At 48.0% G+C, this 18,097-nt stretch overlaps 2 protein-coding genes across 2 annotated transcripts; one reads left to right on the top strand and one right to left on the bottom strand.

Moving 5' to 3' along the window:
* The first annotated feature begins 419 nt into the window (after positions 1–419).
* LOC112876420 lies at positions 420–2,170 on the top strand. The gene is made up of 2 exons (XM_025940521.1): positions 420–780; positions 1,021–2,170. The coding sequence occupies exons 1-2, from the start codon at positions 493–495 to the stop codon at positions 1,960–1,962; spliced, it is 1,230 nt and encodes a 409-aa protein (XP_025796306.1). The 5' UTR covers positions 420–492; the 3' UTR covers positions 1,963–2,170.
* A 401-nt stretch (positions 2,171–2,571) lies between these two features.
* LOC112877653 (small GTPase LIP1-like) lies at positions 2,572–11,879 on the bottom strand. Its single transcript, XM_025942002.1, has 7 exons — positions 11,469–11,879; positions 10,247–10,338; positions 10,024–10,165; positions 3,736–4,040; positions 3,516–3,569; positions 3,305–3,429; positions 2,572–3,125 (listed from the first exon to the last, which is right to left on the bottom strand). The coding sequence occupies exons 1-7, from the start codon at positions 11,575–11,577 to the stop codon at positions 2,930–2,932; spliced, it is 1,023 nt and encodes a 340-aa protein (XP_025797787.1). The 5' UTR covers positions 11,578–11,879; the 3' UTR covers positions 2,572–2,929.
* Between the last annotated feature and the right edge of the window lie 6,218 nt (positions 11,880–18,097).

Raw genomic sequence — 18,097 nt, 5'->3', positions numbered from 1 at the left:
ATTTATACTTATTGTCAATTTTTATTATTAAATCTTAGCATAGTTAGTTAACTCTGTAAATTTGTAGCTTTTTGCTTGTTAATCGTTGTATTGGTCAGGTTTGGGGCACATCTCTACTTATAAAATGTTTGGAGTTCTTTTCTGCACTTTTAAGATCTCTAGGTAGAATCATTAGAAGAGTAGAGGCCAATAATTAATTAGCATAGTCTTTTCCACTTCTTATTTAATTTTCCACCAAAAGGTTAGGTTTTTCTTTTCTTCATTACATACTGCAAAACAAATTGAAAGCGTAGTTAGGTGGCAGCTCATGTTCCAACACGTCGCTTTCATTGACTGTAACTCTGCAGACCTTAGCTTCTTGTTGTCCACTTTAAAAAAAAAACTTCTTGTTGTCCACGTAACACACCAATTCTAAGGATAATAGGTACTCAGTCTTGAGAGATCTCTGTAAGAGGACATAATAAGAATAGAAAAAGGAAGAAGATTCAGACGATGGAGCAGGTTGTATCTGCAGTTGCAGGTGACCTTGTTAACCGATTCATGTCCTTCTTAATCAGCAAGTACAAAACTGAAGAGCAGTTAGAGAAGAAGATGAAAAGGCTGCAAGATCTACTGATTAGAGCCCATATGATCGTCGAGGAGGCTGAGGATCGATATATCACCAACTCAAAGATGCTACTTCAGCTGAAGAAGCTTGTGGAGGTCATGTACCAAGGCTACCATGTTCTCGACACCATCAAGTTTAGGACTCTTTTCGGCTCAAGGGCTGATGAAAATGAGGTTAGTAGCTTCAATATTAATGAATTTTTCTTCACCACTTGGATCAAACGACTTTGTTCCTTGAAGTGCACTTCTAATATTCCTGAGCTTCAAATTACATTGGATAATCTAGAATCCACTGTTTCTAATATGAAAGAGTTTCTGTTACTTCTTGGGGGATGCGAGCGCATGTTCCGTAGCCCCTATGACTCCTATGTTTACATCGATAACTTCATGTTTGATCGTCATGTCGAAAAGCAGCTGGTCATCAATATCTTGCAGCAAGAAAATATTCCTCCCTTCGCTCCAGCTGTTCTCCCAATCATAGGGGGTAGTAGAGTGGGCAAGAAAACCCTAGTTGCACACGTTTGCAAAAACGAGAAAGTCAGGTCAAAATTCTCAACAATCTTGCACATGCATGGTGAAAACATCCGGAGAATAGCGCATGAAGTAGGACCAGGGAGGTACTTGATAGTGGTTGAGTTTACCTCAGATGTGGATGAAGAGGATTGGTTGAAGTTCTATTCATCAGTAAAGAAGATGGGAAGAGGAAGCAAGATCATAATCATAAGTAGGATTGCAAAATTATCAAGGTTTGGGACGGTAAAGCCAGTTCGTCTTAATGGATTTTCCCAAGAGGAGTATAGCTACCTCTTTAAGGTTCTTGCATTTGGAGGTACAAACCCTGAAGAACACCCTCAATTGGCAGTAATAGCTGAAGATCTAGCGGTAGCTTTGGGAGGGTCCCTCATCACAGCGAACGTATGTGCTGATATGATGAGGAAAAATCTGGATGTTCACTTCTGGATCAGCCTATTAAAAAAGTACAGGAATGTAGTGATGAAGAATTTCTCAGTGTTTGGTGAGCATCCCAAGAACCTTATGGACCAAGATCATCCTATAGACATAACCAGACTTGCATCATCATCGAGGTCGTCATTGCCATCATCTGCTACGCTTCGCCTAATGCCTCCTCATAGTGAAGTCGACAATTCCAAAACTGAATTGCCCAAGGTGATGTTTGGAGATCTGATTGCTGGCTCAGCTGTTCTGCCGAGGGAGGGGTTTGAACTAGTCGCGTGGGAATCGCGGATACCCCCTTATGAAAGGTTTGTAAACTTTGCTGCATACTGTGATGAGGAGCCGATCTCTCAGCATCATACAGCATCAGCTGGCAAGAAGCGCAAACGGTTCGATAAGTAAACTAATAGCAACAATATATGTAAGGTTTTTTGGTGTTCTTGCCCCAACTTTGCCCTGGCAGTGTAATCGATCAATGTAGCTTTGTACTTTGTACAACTCGTGACAGAAGTTAAGAAAACGACTTCTTTGTGTATCAATATTCAAAGGAAGTAGCATTCCATGACCACATTTGTCCCTTTTCCAATAAAGATGATGAGCTTTAATCTGACGCTACATTTCTGAGCCGTGTAAATGAGATTCTGCCTTTTTCTAGCAGCATCTAAAAGTGAACACCTTGTGCCCCCATTTCAAACGCATACACGATTTTTTCTTGTCTCCACATTGGTTTATGTTTCCGAAATTGGCTTTCTATTAATAGATTACAAAGTGAATGCAAAATATCTGGTGTAAACAAAAACTAATAGTCAATGCAACACACGGCATCAGCTGAAGAGAGTAAACAAGACGCAGTACAAACTGGTGAAGATGAGAACGAATGCTTTAATCCAAACTACAACTTCGATATATTCTGATAGTATGCAGATATGAGATATATAAAGCAAAGACCCTTGTGAGCGCGTTCTACCAACTACATATGTGCTTGACCATCATAATCTGAGTTAAAGGCTCTAGACGAAGAGTAAAAGTTCAATAAATGCATGCTGGTACATACACAGCTGCAGTGCCCCACAGGGCGAAACAGGTTAGTTCAAATTGCTATTACAGAATATCACTGTACACCATTCTGTTACTCTAAAATGACTATTGAATTCATACACAAAATTCAAAGATATACAGGGAAGAATAAAAGAATTTATCACTAGTAATCCCACAAAGATTATGTTAAAAATGAGGGCCCTGGTAACATGCATATCTTACAATCAAGACAGGTGAACAACTCAGAAATATCAAAAAGCTGGGATTCAAAAAGACCAGGCATCATGCTTTTCCACATTACAGGTGGTAATAGGGAAGGACTCACAGATCATCATATATTGATGTCTGCTCGGCTTGTTCTACCACCGCCTGAATCAGGAATTGATGAAGAGGAGAATCTGTGGTATCTGTAGTTCTCCGATGAAGACGACATTGGCTGCTGTGGATAGAGTGTGGGGGGTGGAGTTAGGTTTCGCTGTGCAGGCAGTGGAGCAACCCCATTGTATTTGTAGCTCTGGCCCCCATAGCTGCAAAAAAGTTAGGAAACGAGTGGGTCAACAAGATACTGCTAAAGTACTAACCAAATACAGATCATGTCCCCTCATATATCCTGTTTCCATGAAGAATTTCGAACGAAAAATCACAATGAGAATGTTTATTCCACCAAATGCTCATGCATGTGTCAGCAACATATAGAGGGACTCACCTTTTTCTTTGGAACAGGTCATCGTCATTCTTGGTTTCTACAGGAAGGATGGTATCCTCTCTAGGAGTGAGTGACCATGGGCTCGGGGCTGGAAGCTCATTTGAAAAATACCTTCTCCTTATCAACTGAATGATGCACCCAAACAGCGTTAATAAATAATAAGCCAATGATAATCGCTCATCAAATAGACAAAAAATTATTTTGCACAAACCATGCGGAAAAACTTAATCAGAGCTTCTTTATCATATCTTGCCTCTTTAGCAGCCTGTATTGAAAGATCAAGACTGTCATTTAAATATTCAAAAAGTCGCATACATAATGAATGAGAAAACAGCTAGTCTTGTTTTTTCACCAGTTCGACAACCTATGGACCACCACACTATAAAGGGTAAGACATCAAACAGCAAATAATCTTAATAAAAATGCTTTACCGTGAGCAGACCAGAATTGCCAGGGAAGCTATCTGCAAGAGGAAGTTCTTCACTTGGTGGAAGTAGGCCCTGTTTTTCAACCCATTGACGAGCAACATCAACAAGATTCCCACTGCTCACTCTTCTACCATCTCTTGGAGCAATATCCACTTTGTTGGCAATCACTAGGTAAGGAACCGGAAGGCCACCTGGACCACCAGAACCAAGAGGAGCTGAAAAGGTCCCAGATTCAGCAACCTCCACTGCCCATTTGTTCAAATTTGTTTTTGTCTTTCTCTGAGAGAGGTCATAAACAAATATGACACCTGATACATAAATTCAGAAATGATAAGAAACTTTAAACTACATGCTTACCAAGGAATATGTAAAGTTTAAACTGCATTATCTATGATTATTCAGTACCAATACACTAAGATGCGTAACACAAGAAAGCTTCATACAGGGTTAATAAAACACTGCATCCTGCCGGCGCCCCACATCCACCCACCACCCCACACAATATCTCTGGGCCAATTAAAGCACAAAACCAGCTATGGTACACTAGTCTGACAATAAATCTGTTGGGGCGTGGAGCAGGCAGCTACATAAGCGGATAAGGTGCAGTACGAACAGCTTAGGCAACAAGGCATTAGTTTGTTAGTTTGTTTCAGGTTTGTTAGCAGAGAGGAGCTGGTTGAATACTTGCATAAGAATTTTCAGTTAGGTTGTTAGGTGCCTGAACTATAATGGCTGCCATAGGAGTCTTAGGCTGATCATTGTCGAAAAACTCCTTGTTATCAGGGTGATCGAGCACCACAAGCCGTGGCTGAGGAATTTCCACAGTCTGGCAAGGAGGGCAGGACCTCAACTCCTCCATTTCGCTATCCACTAAGATCTAAGGCTTAAAATCATCTGTTGCCAAGCTCCTCTCCACTACAGCACTAAATCACACCAAATCATAATAAAACCAACTATTTCACATCAATTAGGGCTTCAGCATGGAACCAAAAATTGAATGGAGTTGGGTAAAACTGGATCAATAAGGTTTTCAACTTATAGACTGTCAAGGGCGTCAATGCCCAAGACGGCAGGACCTCGGCTCCGTAACTCGTAGCCTCGGCTGGTAGAGGCGGCGGGGATTTTGCCCATCTGCCCAATGGTGAAATTAGGGGAGGGAGAAGGAAGATAGGAGATAAGTAATTCTTTGTTGATCCTTCAAGCTCCCGATTACATCTATTATATAGGCATATAGCCTGATCTCTATCTCTAAGAAAACAAATCCCTGATTCTAGTCTTTCCATATAACTAACCAAATCTTTTATCCTATACTTTCCTAACTGCCTGGAGGATCTTGCGCCTGTGTGCGGGATCAGCGCTGGTAATGCCGTCCCCACATAACATCTCTCCCCCCCTCGACAAGCAGCTCGTCCTCGAGCTGGAAAAGCGGGTAGCGGTCGATGAAGCTGTCTGCGTCCTCCCAGGTTGCCGAAACAGCTGGCTCGCCCTTCCAATGAACAAGAGCTGACGAACCCCCCTGGCCAAACGCAAACGCAGGACGCGTTCTGGTTCCGGCACAGCCGCACCGTTGTGAATCGGCGGAAGAGCCGGCGGCGCCGGCGGCGGTGTGCCCACGAACGGCTTCAAGAGACCGACATGGAACGCGTTGTGCAGACGTGCTCTGGGCGGCAGCTCCAGCTGATAAGCGACCTCGTTGATGACTGCGACGACGCGATACGGCCCGTAGTAGCGTGGCTTGAGCTTGCCTGCCGTTGGAACGTGGAGCGATGCAGCAGCCCTCTGGCGCAGCCGCAGCCAGACCCAGTCGCCTTCCTTGTAGTGGACCTCCCGGTGATGCTTGTCATAGTGCCGCTTGTAGACGGCCTGGGCTTGCTCAAGGCGGAGCCGCACGTCAGCCAGGAACTCATCACGTTCCGCCATGCTCTTGGCGACCGCTGCAACCCTTGTGTCGCCCGGCTCATAGGAGCGGATGGAGGGTGGGTCTCGGCCGTAGACCACCCGGAACGGAGTGTCGTGGAGCGCGGACTGGTAGGCAGTGTTGTAGATGTACTCCGCCCAAGGCAGCCAGCGCAGCCATTGCCGCGGACGATCTCCTGTGAAGCATCGAAGGTACATGGTGATTACCTTGTTGGCAGCCTCTGTCTGGCCGTCCGATTGAGGATGAAACGCCGAGGTCATGTGGATTTTGGCGCCGATGAGCCGCATCAACTCCTGCCAGAAGACTGAGGTGAAGACAGGGTCGCGATCCGACACCATGGACTGTGGAACGCCGTGAAGGCGCACAATCTTGGCGAAGAAGGCCTGCGCTACTGACTCCGCCGTGTACGGGTGGCCGAGGGGGATGAAATGGCAATACTTGCTGAAGCGGTCGACCACCGTGAGGATGACAGACTTCCCGCCAACGCGCGGCAGCGCTTCGACGAAGTCCAGCCCAATGTCCGTCCAGACCGCCGTGGGCACGGGCAACGGAAGGAGCAGCCCGGCTGGATGTAGGTGCTCCAACTTGTAGCGTTGGCACGTTGCGCAGGCGCGGACGAAGTCCTGGACGGCGCGTCGAAGGTTGGGGGAGTGACAATCCCGACGCAGGCGATGCAGCGTCCGTTGGACTCCCTCGTGGCTGTCCTCGTGCACGGCGGTGATGAGCTCGTGGAGGAGCGGAGACGATGGCGGAACGAAGAGGCGGCCATTGAACACAACCAGACCATCGAGGAGAGACCAGGGGCTGGATCGCTGGCCAGCGACGAGCTCCTCCCTGAGCGCCGCCAGATCTGGATCTGGGTCGTGGGCCTGGCGGAGGCGGGCGACGAAGTTGAAGCTGGGGCCAGAGATGGTGAATAGCGCCGGCTCGTCTGTGTCGCGCCTGGAGAGAGCGTCTGCCACCGTGTTGGTGCGCCCGGCCTTGTACTCGACCGAGAAGTCAAAGCCGAGCAGCTTGCCCACCCAGTGATGCTGCGGGATGGTCACGAGGCGCTGGTCAAGCAAAAACTTGAGACTGAAGTGATCCGTGCGTACCAGAAAACGGCGTCCCCACAGATATGGCCTCCAGTGGCGAACAGCCAGCACGAGGCCGATGAGCTCGCGCTCGTAAGCTGCCAGAGACCGGTGGCGCGGAGCGACGGGTCGACTGAAGAAGGCCACCGGGTGTTGCCCTTGGAGGAGAATGGTGCCGAAGCCATGCGTGGAGGCGTCGCATTCAACGACGAAGGGCTGTCCGAAGTCAGGCAGCGCGAGGACGGGCGCCGTAGTGACGGCCGTCTTGAGCGCCGTGAACGCCGCCTCCGCCTCGGGGGACCAGGAAAATCCTTCCTTGCGAAGGAGGGCGGTGAGGGGCGCGGCAATGGAGCCAAATTCCTTGACAAACTTGTGGTAGTATCCTGCAAGGCCGAGGAAACCACGCACCGCCCGTGCCAAACGGGGCACCGGCCAGTCGGCGACGGCTTGCACCTTGGCCGGGTCCATGGCGACGCCGGTGGCTAAGATGATGTGGCCGAGGTAGGAGATGGAGTTGGTGCCGAACGCGCACTTGGATTTCTTGACGAAGAGGCGGTGCTGATGGAGAACGTTGAGGACGGCGCGTACATGATGAAGATGGTCGGTCCATGTGGTGCTGTAGATGAGTATATCATCGAAGAAAACCAGCCGAACTGGCGGAGGAACGGCCGCAGGATGTCATTCATGAGAGCTTGGAACGTCACCGGAGCGTTGCACAACCCGAACGGCATGACCAAGAACTCGTAGAGGCCATCGTGTACGCAGTCTTGGCGACATCCTCGGCGCGCATCCGGACCTGGTGATAGCCTGAGCGGAGATCCAATTTGGAGAAGAAGCGGGCGCCGTGGAGCTCGTCGAGGAGTTCGTCGACCACCGGGATCGGGTATGCGTCCTTGACCGTGATGGCGTTCAGGGCACGGTAGTCGACGCAAAACCGCCAGGTTCCATCCGGCTTCCGCACGAGCAGCACCGGGGAGGAAAACGCCGAAGAGCTCCTACGGATGATGCCCTGTTCCAGCATGGCGGCGCACTGGCGTTCCAGCTCGTCCTTGTGCGCGGCGGGGTAGCGGTAGGGGCGGACCGCTACTGGAGCTGCACCCGGGATCAGCGTGATGGCGTGGTCGCGGGCACGCGGTGGCGGCATGCCTTGCGGCTCAGCGAAGACGGCGGCGAACGTGTCGAGGAGGACCGGAAGGAGGTCGTCGCCGGTGCAAGCCCGAAGCTCCAGACTGGAGGGCCGAGCTTGGCCGCGCCAGCACACCCTGTGATCGCCGCGCCAGAAGGACATGGTACGCGCGCCGAAGTCCCACAAGATGGGTCCCAGAGACGCCAGCCACTGCGTGCCCAAGACCACATCGTAGCCGGCAAGAGCCAAGGAGAAGAAATCCCCCGAAAAGGATTCCCCGCCGATGGAGAACGCCACGCCACGGTACGCGCCTGGGCACGGTACTTGGTCCCCGTTGGCCACCGTAACCTGCAGCTTACCCTCGGGTCGGAGTTGGAGGGAGGTGCGGGCGGCCGCCTCCGCAGCAACGAAGTTGTGGGTGGAGCCTGAGTCGAGGAGGGCGAGGAGGGAGGCGCCGCCAAGATGAATGCGCACTTGCATTGTCTCGCTGGTGCGGATGCCGGTGATCGCGTGCACGGAGATCCGCGGCTCGTCGGCGGCCTGCTCGACATCCTCGGCATCCCCATCATCGTCGTCGAGCGCCAAGTCAATGAGGAATATCCGTTGGCAGACTCTGTTGTGGCCACGCCCAAACTTCTCATTGCAATTGAAGCAGAGACCTAGGCGGCGGCGCTCCTCCATCTCCGCCTGGGACAGACGCCGGACCTGGCGGCCTTCTGCAGTCGCCCCGGGCTGTGGAGCAGGTGCCGGCGGAGCGGCCGCAGGCAGGGGAGGCCGCGGCGGGGGCGCCGGAAGGAGGCCCCTCTGGCCCTGGTGGCGGGGCGGTGGCGTGGAGGTCCCCGCGCACAGCTCACGAAGCTCCAGCTTGCGGGCGAGGCTCATGGCGACGGCGAGGGACTGCGGGTTGAGGATCTCGACGTCCAGGCTGAGGGGCGGCTGCAGACCGGCGGTGAAGAGCTGCACCTTCTGGACCTCCGTCAGGGCGCCGGCGCGGGGAAGCAGGGCCTCAAATCGGTCCTGGTACTCGACGACTGAGCCCGTGCGGCGGCACGCCACCAACTCGCCGAGCGGATTGGAGCGCAGCGGCGGCCCAAAGCGCGTATGGAGCAGCTCCGTGAAGCGCCGCCACTGTGGCGTTCCCTCGTCGCGTTGGATCTGCATAAACCACAGCTGGGCACCCGCCTCCAGATTGTAAGATGCCATCCATACCTTCTCCTCCTCCGTGATGCGCTGTTGGTGGAAGTAGGACTCGCATCTGTTGATGAACGCGAGGGGATCGGACTTGCCATCGAATTTGGGAAAATCCAGCTTCTGGAAACGTGGAGGCCGGTCGTGGTGGTGCTCACCGGTGTGCGACCCGCGGTGTCCTGACGAGGCAGAATTGGCGGAGCGCTGCTCGAATTCGTCGAGCCTGGATTGCAGGGCCTCGACAGAGGCGATCAGCTTGGTGACCAGGGCCGCGAGGTCAGAGGGCGACAAGTCAGCCATCGATGAAGGTGGCAAGGGGGATGCAGCAGAGGACAAGCGAGCTGATGGTGGAGGGGATGAGGAACGCCTGGATCGTGATACCAAGTTGTCAAGGGCGTCAATGCCCAAGACGGCAGGACCTCGGCTCCGTAACTCGTAGCCTCGGCTGGTAGAGGCGGCGGGGATTTTGCCCGTCTGCCCAATGGTGAAATTAGGGGAGGGAGAAGGAAGATAGGAGATAAGTAATTCTTTGTTGATCCTTCAAGCTCCCGATTACATCCATTATATAGGCATATAGCCTGATCTCTATCTCTAAGAAAACAAATCCCTGATTCTAGTCTTTCCATATAACTAACCAAATCTTTTATCCTATACTTTCCTAACTGCCTGGAGGATCTTGCGCCTGTGTGCGGGACCGGCGCTCGTAATGCCGTCCCCACATAACATAGACATGCCATGTCAGATAGTTTCATGCTGATTTGTTAAACGTAACGATGTCCGTACAAGTAGCGCATGAAGTAGAGTCATGAATATAATCGGCTTCCCTATACTTATACAAGCATAGTTTGGTAGCTGAGAAGATGAAATAATATCAAAAGGGATACAGATTACACAACTAAACCAGATGTGCAGAAGTAATGACTTTTGCAAAGATTCAGCATTAGATTACTATATTTTCAGGGAAGAAAATACAGAACCAAACCTACCATTAATTTGTGAGTAAAAGAGTGAACGGCACTCTTTGTAGCGCTCATGTCCTGAAACATCCCAAAGCTCAACAAAGAAGTTCCTTTCAGAATCAGCTTTGATGCTATTCGATGAACTCCCTGGGATACTGTAAGTAATATGCTGCAATTATGGGAATTAAAGTTTATGTGGGGATATATTTAAAAATTTAGAACAAAGTAAGTTAGTCACAGGATTACTTACTTTAACACCAACTGCACATCCAATTGTTTGGGCTGGTCGAGCAACTGTGGAACCGTTTAATAAGAGATGCACCAATGAAGATTTGCCCACACCTGTCAAAAATTTAGGACAATAGTCATCTGTCAGACTCCCCATGCAACTAAAAATAATTGGTATAGTCATCAATATATTCAATAGGTCGCAGGGGATATATTTCTGTTGTGCTTCCATGGTCTACCAAAAATGTGGTTATACAGCAAGTTGTAATATGATTAACAAAGATCCGGCGCATCGTCATTAATGGCACCAGATCAAAGATTTGTGCAATGAATTTTTTTTGGAGAGCATGGATTAACAGCTAAGGACAAGGAATGAACCAGACTTTGTAACTTGTTCCAACATTAATGAAGTAGCATATTTGGTTCTTTAATTACCTAGACAATTTCATTTATTCTGGTGTAGAATGTTATCAAAAGGAGAATAAGAAACCAGATCCCAAGAATCAGCATTTTTTTAGATGTTCAAGCAAAAATTATGCTTGGCCTTGACATAGGTAAGCATGATGGGATATCTCCTATAAAAGGATGCTATTTTTAAGGATGAAAAGGCCAGCAAAGAAAAAAAGGCATTAAAGTCCAAGAAATAGTTTCCATCGACATGATGTGAAATTATTTAATCAAATGTTACAGGGGAAGCAAAAAATAAAAGATGGACTGAAATAACGTGTTGAAAATGGGTTATTGAATGAATTGGAAGGTTAATAAGCAGAGGTAGCGACACTCCACAGACAGTTATCTTATGTTCCGAATTATCATGATCCAAGCTGTCCTAAAACAAGAGATCATGGTGGTTTTCAAATAAGCTGTCACAAGCACATGTGCATTATAATCTCTGGATGCAAGCATTGCTCTGTTCCACAGCACAACATGACACCACGACCTTTTCTTGATTTTAGCCTGAATAGTGAATGTGGTCCTTATTTCTGGGCAGTTCATATGTTAGCTACAAGCTTTGCTCATAAGTAAACCAGAATAATCCGCAGAACATGTCACTGTTTCGTGTGGAAGTAAGAATACACGAGTCAAATCGCAACCAAGAAGTCACCAGATGAACTGAAAACTGTATGAACACATCAGTGAAATCCCCTGAATCAGAGTGCCGATTCTTTGATAGCCGAAGCTATGCAAAGACGAACAGCTCTAGATTCACTACTGCTAATCCGGATAGGGACGGACGGACTGACCTGAGTCGCCGACGACGAGGACGCGCACCTGGCCGCAGGGCGGCCCGCCGCTGAGGGAGTCCCCCCCGTTCCCGCCCCCAGTCCCGCCGCCGTCCCTCCAGAACATCATCCCTCACTCCCTCCTCGTCGTCCTCAACCCAACCAAGCCGCGACGGAAGTAGCAGCAGCTAGATCGGCGGATCCGGAAGCAGCGGCGGCCCGGGCCGCATCAGGAAGCGGGGAGCGGAAGGGATCCGAGGCGGGGAACAGCAGAAGCCGCAGCAGAGGGAGGATTCCGTGGGAGGGAAGGGATCTGCAGGTTTGCCTCTGCCGGCGAGTTGGTCGGTTGGTCGGCCGGTCGGCTGCCGTGCCCGTGCGAGTCCCTTGCCGCTGCTGCAGTTGGCGGCCGCCCGATGGAGGAGGAGCTGCCCAGATCTCTTCATCCCAGACTTTAGTAGTGATTCTTGCAAATATATGGAAAAATAATACAAATATATATATTTCATTTCAAAATGGGCGGTACGCCACTGTTATACAAGCTATAAATCGTGTTCCTCAAGGGCCAAATCTGAAAGGTAAAAGAAAATAGAGAAAATTTTCTATATATCACTGGATGTTTAACTCATTCTTTCGGTGCCATCGAAATTTAAACCATCTCTTTAATACCATTGATTCTTCACCAGTCGGGGCCGCCAACCCTGTCAGTCGGAGCCCTGCGACGACCATCGTCCAAATCCTACGTCGTGGGACAGCCGTCTCGTCTTGCCCCTGTGCATTATACTCCGTCGATCGGAGGTCGTGGGGCGTGGATAGGTACGGTACGGCTATCACGTACCGTCTCTAGCGCCTCTCCCGATCACTTCGTCGTGACGGGGGCGTTCCGGTCGTATCACGATGACGCTCTGCCCATCCTTTACGAGGACGGACAGGTACAATAGTGGCATCCTACTGCCGCAGCAGAGAGGAATGTAACCCCTCATAAAGGGGGTGGTTGGCTGTGCATGATAAGTTGACCTCAAGACCCATCCTTATCTTCCGCACCTACTCCTAAGGCCCGCTGGCAAGCTGAGTCCGGCTTTCTGACTGCCCTACCAGTCGAGGAGGCGGGCACGTGTTGGGCGGAACCCAATCGGAACCCCCAGTCGGAGCCTGGGTACTGATCCGGCCTTCGACTGCTTTGCAGTCGGGGACACGGGCCTTGGTCACCCCGACCGAGTAGTTAGGGTTACGGATTGAGGCGGCCCAGATGAAGCCCAGATGAAGTTGTCGCTAGAGGCGGAGCCAGTGCAGAAGGCACTGGATGCGCCGTTACTGGACTTTGCTAGTCGAGCCTGTTTGATATAGCCGATCAAGCTGTAGTTGACGTTGTCACCTTGGAAGTCGTCATATATGTAGTCGAAGTAGTCAAAGATGTAGACTGGCGCTCGTTTTACGCACGACCTTAGGCTGTCCAGCGAGAAGTGGACCCGCTGGGACCCTGGGTCCTTGGACCCGTGAGACTGCTTTACAATCAGGGAGACGAGCCTTGGTCACCCCGAGTGAGCAGTCAGTTGGGGACACGAGCCATTTGCCACCCCGAGGAGCAGCCTGTCGGGGTTGTGGGCTGAGATTAGCCCAAATGAATTTGATGGTTCTTAGGGACGGGCGCCTTTCCCGGGTGAGGCCTTGGACCAGTCGATGGAAGTGGGCTAGCTGGGGACCCCGGATCTCTGCACCCGTCAAATAGCAAGGGTAGTATTGTCATTTTCACCTTCAATTAACGTCAATGTGATTGTGCTGTGATGGTAATGGCATGTAGGCGATGAAGTTAAATTTCCAGTAGCACTAAAGGGATGAGCTAAATTTGGATGGTATAGAAGGGATGAGTTAAATTTTCAATGGCATAAAAAAAATTTCTCAAGAAAATAAACCTTAACTTGACATACTACATGAATATCTCAAAGTGCCATTAATAGCTTCAACGAGGACTTTCACAAAAAATATTGGCCTTTGATAGAAGGCTTCTACAACTTGTGTCAAGTTTTCCCCGAGGGAGAAATCTCCAGGATCAATAGATTCCACATCACTTTGGTAAAAAAAAAAGACTCCAATTGCAGTCTACCAATATTCTTGTTGAATTCATTCGTAAAGCTTATATTAATAAGTTGCTTGTAAATAGGCTCGTATATTAAGGGTATAATAGTCAAGAGTTATATTGTAATTTTCTAGTCTAGTGTCCCCCTCATGCGTATCTCATCCCCAACGAGCCTCAATATAATTGTCCCTCTAGTCTCTATTACTCGTAACTAAAAGATGATAATGTTTATGATTCACTAGAATCAATATTGTTTCATAAAGACAGAACCATACAAGATTATTTAGCCTGGCAATTTCAATCTTTGCATCTTTATCACACCTCTAAAAAGGAGCTCATTATTCTCAAGTTGGACTTGGGAAAAAGGCTTTTACATGGTAGAGCACGAGGTCATCTTAGATATTCTGAGGCATAAAGGCTAAGGAGGCAGATGAATTTCTTGGTAAACAATAGAGTAAACTGCACCACAGGTTCTCGAACTTGGCTCGCAGTGTCATCTAGATCCCCAAACTTCCAAAATGCATATTCAGCTCCACAAACTTACTAATTGTGTTATGTGAAGCCCAAATTACCATTTTAAGTTATAAAGCAGAAATATTTATGCTGATGTGGATCTTACATGTGGAGCCAAATTTTATTTTAAATTTTGTGCTCAACTCATATTTTCAAAATTTGTCTCCGAAATTTTGTTTCAAAACATTATGTCTGAATATTTTTTCCAATGTTTCCTCCAAAATTTATTCTTTTTAGTTTTTGATTTTTTACAAATTTTGGCATATGAGTTTTATTTTCCTACAAAGTTTTTATACAAATCATTTGTATTTGAATATTATTGTACAAGTAAATTTGTTATAATTTTTTTGCGTCTATATGTTTTGTATATAATTTTGTATTTGAACAAATTATATAACTTTCAACTTAGCTTAAATAATTATAGTTTAGACCTCACGTGATACGATTAGGAAGTTAAGGATTTGAATGTGCATTTTAAAAATTTGAGGACCTGGAAGAAACTTCGAGCCAAGTTTAAGCTTAAAAAATATATAGCTCGTCGGTGAATTTTTTTTTATGATGCTAAAGGTGAAGAAAGGTGCTGCCTTGCTAATTAATATGGGGTGTACAATTATTGAGTATGGCATGTAACACTTACTTGTTTAAGTGTTTGATTGCATATTTTAGCTTTCTAATTGAGTTAAAATTGGGTCAAAAATGGGTCAAAAACACCCTAAACTCCTCACCTGCTCCTGTCCGGCCCCTATGTATAACGATCCAACCTAAAAAACGGCTCATACCTATTTTGTACGCTGAGTGTACTACGCTGTAACCTGTTCCCGTAAAAGGATTATCTCACGGCTGAGCTAATCCCTCTCCATTATGGCCCAACTGACCCATCGGTTAGATGTTACACGGCGCACCACGATTACGCTCGCCGCGCGTCGTGCCGCGCCACGCGCCGGCCTCTGCGGCATCCCAGGCATGGACCTGTGCGACCTCCCCGCCCACTAGCCGCCGCGCCCATGCCGCCGACGTCCGCGCGACTCACTGCACCGCCGTGCGATGACGCCGGCCGGCCATCCTCGCGCCACTGTTCGGCGTACTCACGCCACTGCTCGCCGCCTCGCCCACTCGGTCACCACCGTCGCCACAGCCTTATCTCCACCCCAGCGCCCATTCCCCTTCCTCTCCCTCTCCTTGTCCCTCCCTTCTTCTTCCTCGAGCAGAGCAGGTCGAGCTAAGCCAGCTCTGCTTCCCGGCCAAATTCGCCTCACTCCTTCAATCATTTTCAAATCGCCTCCACCACCACCTTCCTCACCTCTGCACGGCACCCCAAGAGCCTCCCCGTCGCCGGCCATGACCTACAGGGCTGGGGATTGAAGGTCCCCCACCCACCATTGCTGCCGCCGCCCAAAGCTCCGGCCCCCACCGTCGAACCCCTCCCTCCGGACCTCCATTGTGAGAACCGCCCAATTTAACATCATTTTAAGCGAACCGTCGGTCCTTACCGTGAAGATGAGGACTAACACGCGCTCGCACTAATGGCATGCCACGGGTTAACCCACATCTAAATTATAAGGGACCAACCCACCATTCGCCAAAAATGATAACAAATCCGGTAGTCCCGGTATGTGCTCCACCATATGCCCAAGATCATATATATACACATACCGTCACAAGGCTATACATCACCGATGATCCACAAAGAGCAAGTTTTAATACAAAGCTAAACAAATAATCATTACGAGAGTAATATAAAGAAAGGTTCCAAATCTGAAATTTAAAGGTTCAATACAAGATACAAGCCTTGGACTCACAGTTAACATTAGAGAGGGGCATAAACCATAAAGTTTAATGTTCAACATGATATCCCCAAATATGAAACGATTGCGTAGCGGAAAACATAACGAGATAGATCAATGGCGTCTTGCTCAAGGACACCATTATAACCGCATCGGTCTACTCCTCACCCGCGCCGGAATCGGTGAGGTAGAAATGGCCAAACACCACTTCCAGCTCACCTGCATCTTAGTTAATAAAGCAACATGAGTACAAAGGTACTCGCAAGACTTACGCGAATAAATAACAACTAAGGATTATGCATATGAAGGCTCATAAAAGAGGCTTTAGGGTTAAGTAATATTAGATAAGCACGAGCTCCCTAATTCCACCACCTAGCTTCCTAGCATTTTAATTAACTTGCCCAACCCACCTCAAGTTTTAGTTAATTGAATCAACCAACCACTATGCATCATAAAAGTGATAACATGTATCCATCCAACAAAACCGACACTTCTACAAAGAATTCATAGGATAAAGAGCTTGCTCATGACCGAGAGCGCGGCAATTCGAATTGATTGGTTAACCTTGCAAGGGTGTACTTCTTTACCCACACGACACAAGGACCATGCGACTCACTCAACCGATCACGTTGAGCAAGGGGTTACTCGCATCAACCTTTCCCGACAAGTTTCAACCGTTGAACATCACACCTAACTTGCGCGGAGAGTTACCTAGGTTCACCGGGGACACCCCTAAGCCTCACTACAAAGCCCTATGGCCACGCATCTAGGATCGTGCATCAAAGATTAGAACTAGAGGGTAATCGGTTTATCCACCCCATAAATGGATATGTGGTAGTACGATAAGTGCTCAATACCGAGGTCATCCACGGACGGTCCTTAACCAATTCAAGCGGACTATGCCTCCGAGACTCCTTTCTCTAGGCCCTACCTTCCGCTCGAATCATGACATAACTTCCCAACTAAACCTTTCCGAACTTCCAACATTCAAACCCGAATAAGCGCGAATATAGTTAAAAGTGGTGTAGTGAGCAAGATGACCCTATTCCAATGTTTTTTGCAAACAAAAACCAACTCTAAGCATGGCTAAGCATTTGCTTGATTAATTAGTTGTTAACTACACGTGTCAAGGACATGAAAGTAAAAGCAAGGGAAGTCATAGCATGAAATTAGGATTGATGATGCAATAGATAAATATATAGCATATACATATACACCCCATTGAGATAACTAAATCTAATCAAGTTAAGAGGGTCAAGGAATCATGCTTAGCTGCTTGCCTTGGTTTTCTTCTTGTTCAACGACAAACTCGGCTCCTGGCTCGGCTTCGATGGTCTAGGCGGGCTCAACGGGTTCATCCTCCGGCGTTTCGGTCACTATAATGCATGAATGAGATGTATGCATTAGAATGATGCCAATGATATGAAAATGAGATGGCATGATATGAAATGGAAATAGAAGAAAAATATCACTCCAAACAAGGAAGCAAAACAAACGATTAAGGACAAGGAACTGGATTACTACCCTTTAATCCTAGGGATTAATAAGCAAAATTTGCTCAACAAGCTACTTGAAAAGCATAAATCATGATTTAAATTATGCACACAGGGAATCTCAAAAGGAACTCATGAGAGTTGAATTTGCAGCCAAATAAATTTTGTGGAATTACTTATGTTATTTACAATTTTCAGTTACTAGGATCAAGTTAAATCTTAAAAGGTATTCAAAGCATTTTCATAATTCCTTAGAGAATTACCAGAGACAAAAGACATGATAGCAAAGGTAACAGAAGTGATTTTGCCATTTCATCACTTTTCAAACTAAAGTTACGAAATTAATACGCTTACAGGGCAGAAAACTATTAGACACACTAAACCTACTAAACAGCCTAGGGTAATATAAACAAGTTGCACCATTAGATAGAGAATTTCACAAGGATTACACAGCAAGTTAAGCAATTAACTTGATTTAGAAAGAATAAAATATAACTTAAAGCATAGGACTCTAACATGCTGAACCATAATTTTTCCTAGTAGATCTATCACAGAGCAAGCAAACAAAACAAGTTTCACCATTTTTGGAGATCTATACAATTTTCTAGACAATTTACAAGATCACAGCATGAAATAACACAGGAACCGGGCAGAAAACGCTAGATCCACCCAGATCTAGCGCTCCTGGGCACCAACAGGCGGGCCCAGGCTGCCAGCCCCGCCCAGGCGGAGTCAAGGCCAGCCGCGGGCCTTGACTCGCCACGGGGCACGGCCAGCGCATGCCCA

Source organism: Panicum hallii, chromosome 9 (genome assembly GCF_002211085.1).
Source record: "Panicum hallii strain FIL2 chromosome 9, PHallii_v3.1, whole genome shotgun sequence".
NCBI classification, from domain to species: domain Eukaryota; kingdom Viridiplantae; phylum Streptophyta; class Magnoliopsida; order Poales; family Poaceae; genus Panicum; species Panicum hallii.
This window is presented reverse-complemented; position numbering and strand designations above follow the sequence as displayed.

Excerpts from the sequence above, each read along its gene's own strand:
- LOC112877653 (XM_025942002.1), bottom strand. The coding sequence starts at position 11,577 with ATGATGTTCTGGAGGGACGGCGGCGGGACTGGGGGCGGGAACGGGGGG. Across the intron at positions 4,041-10,023 it reads CTTTTACTCACAAATTAATG|GTGTCATATTTGTTTATGAC; the intron begins GTAGGTTTGGTT and ends TTTATGTATCAG. Across the intron at positions 3,126-3,304 it reads GACCTGTTCCAAAGAAAAAG|CTATGGGGGCCAGAGCTACA; the intron begins GTGAGTCCCTCT and ends ACTTTTTTGCAG.
- LOC112876420 (XM_025940521.1), top strand. The coding sequence starts at position 493 with ATGGAGCAGGTTGTATCTGCAGTTGCAGGTGACCTTGTTAACCGATTC. Across the intron at positions 781-1,020 it reads CAAGGGCTGATGAAAATGAG|CTGGTCATCAATATCTTGCA; the intron begins GTTAGTAGCTTC and ends GTCGAAAAGCAG.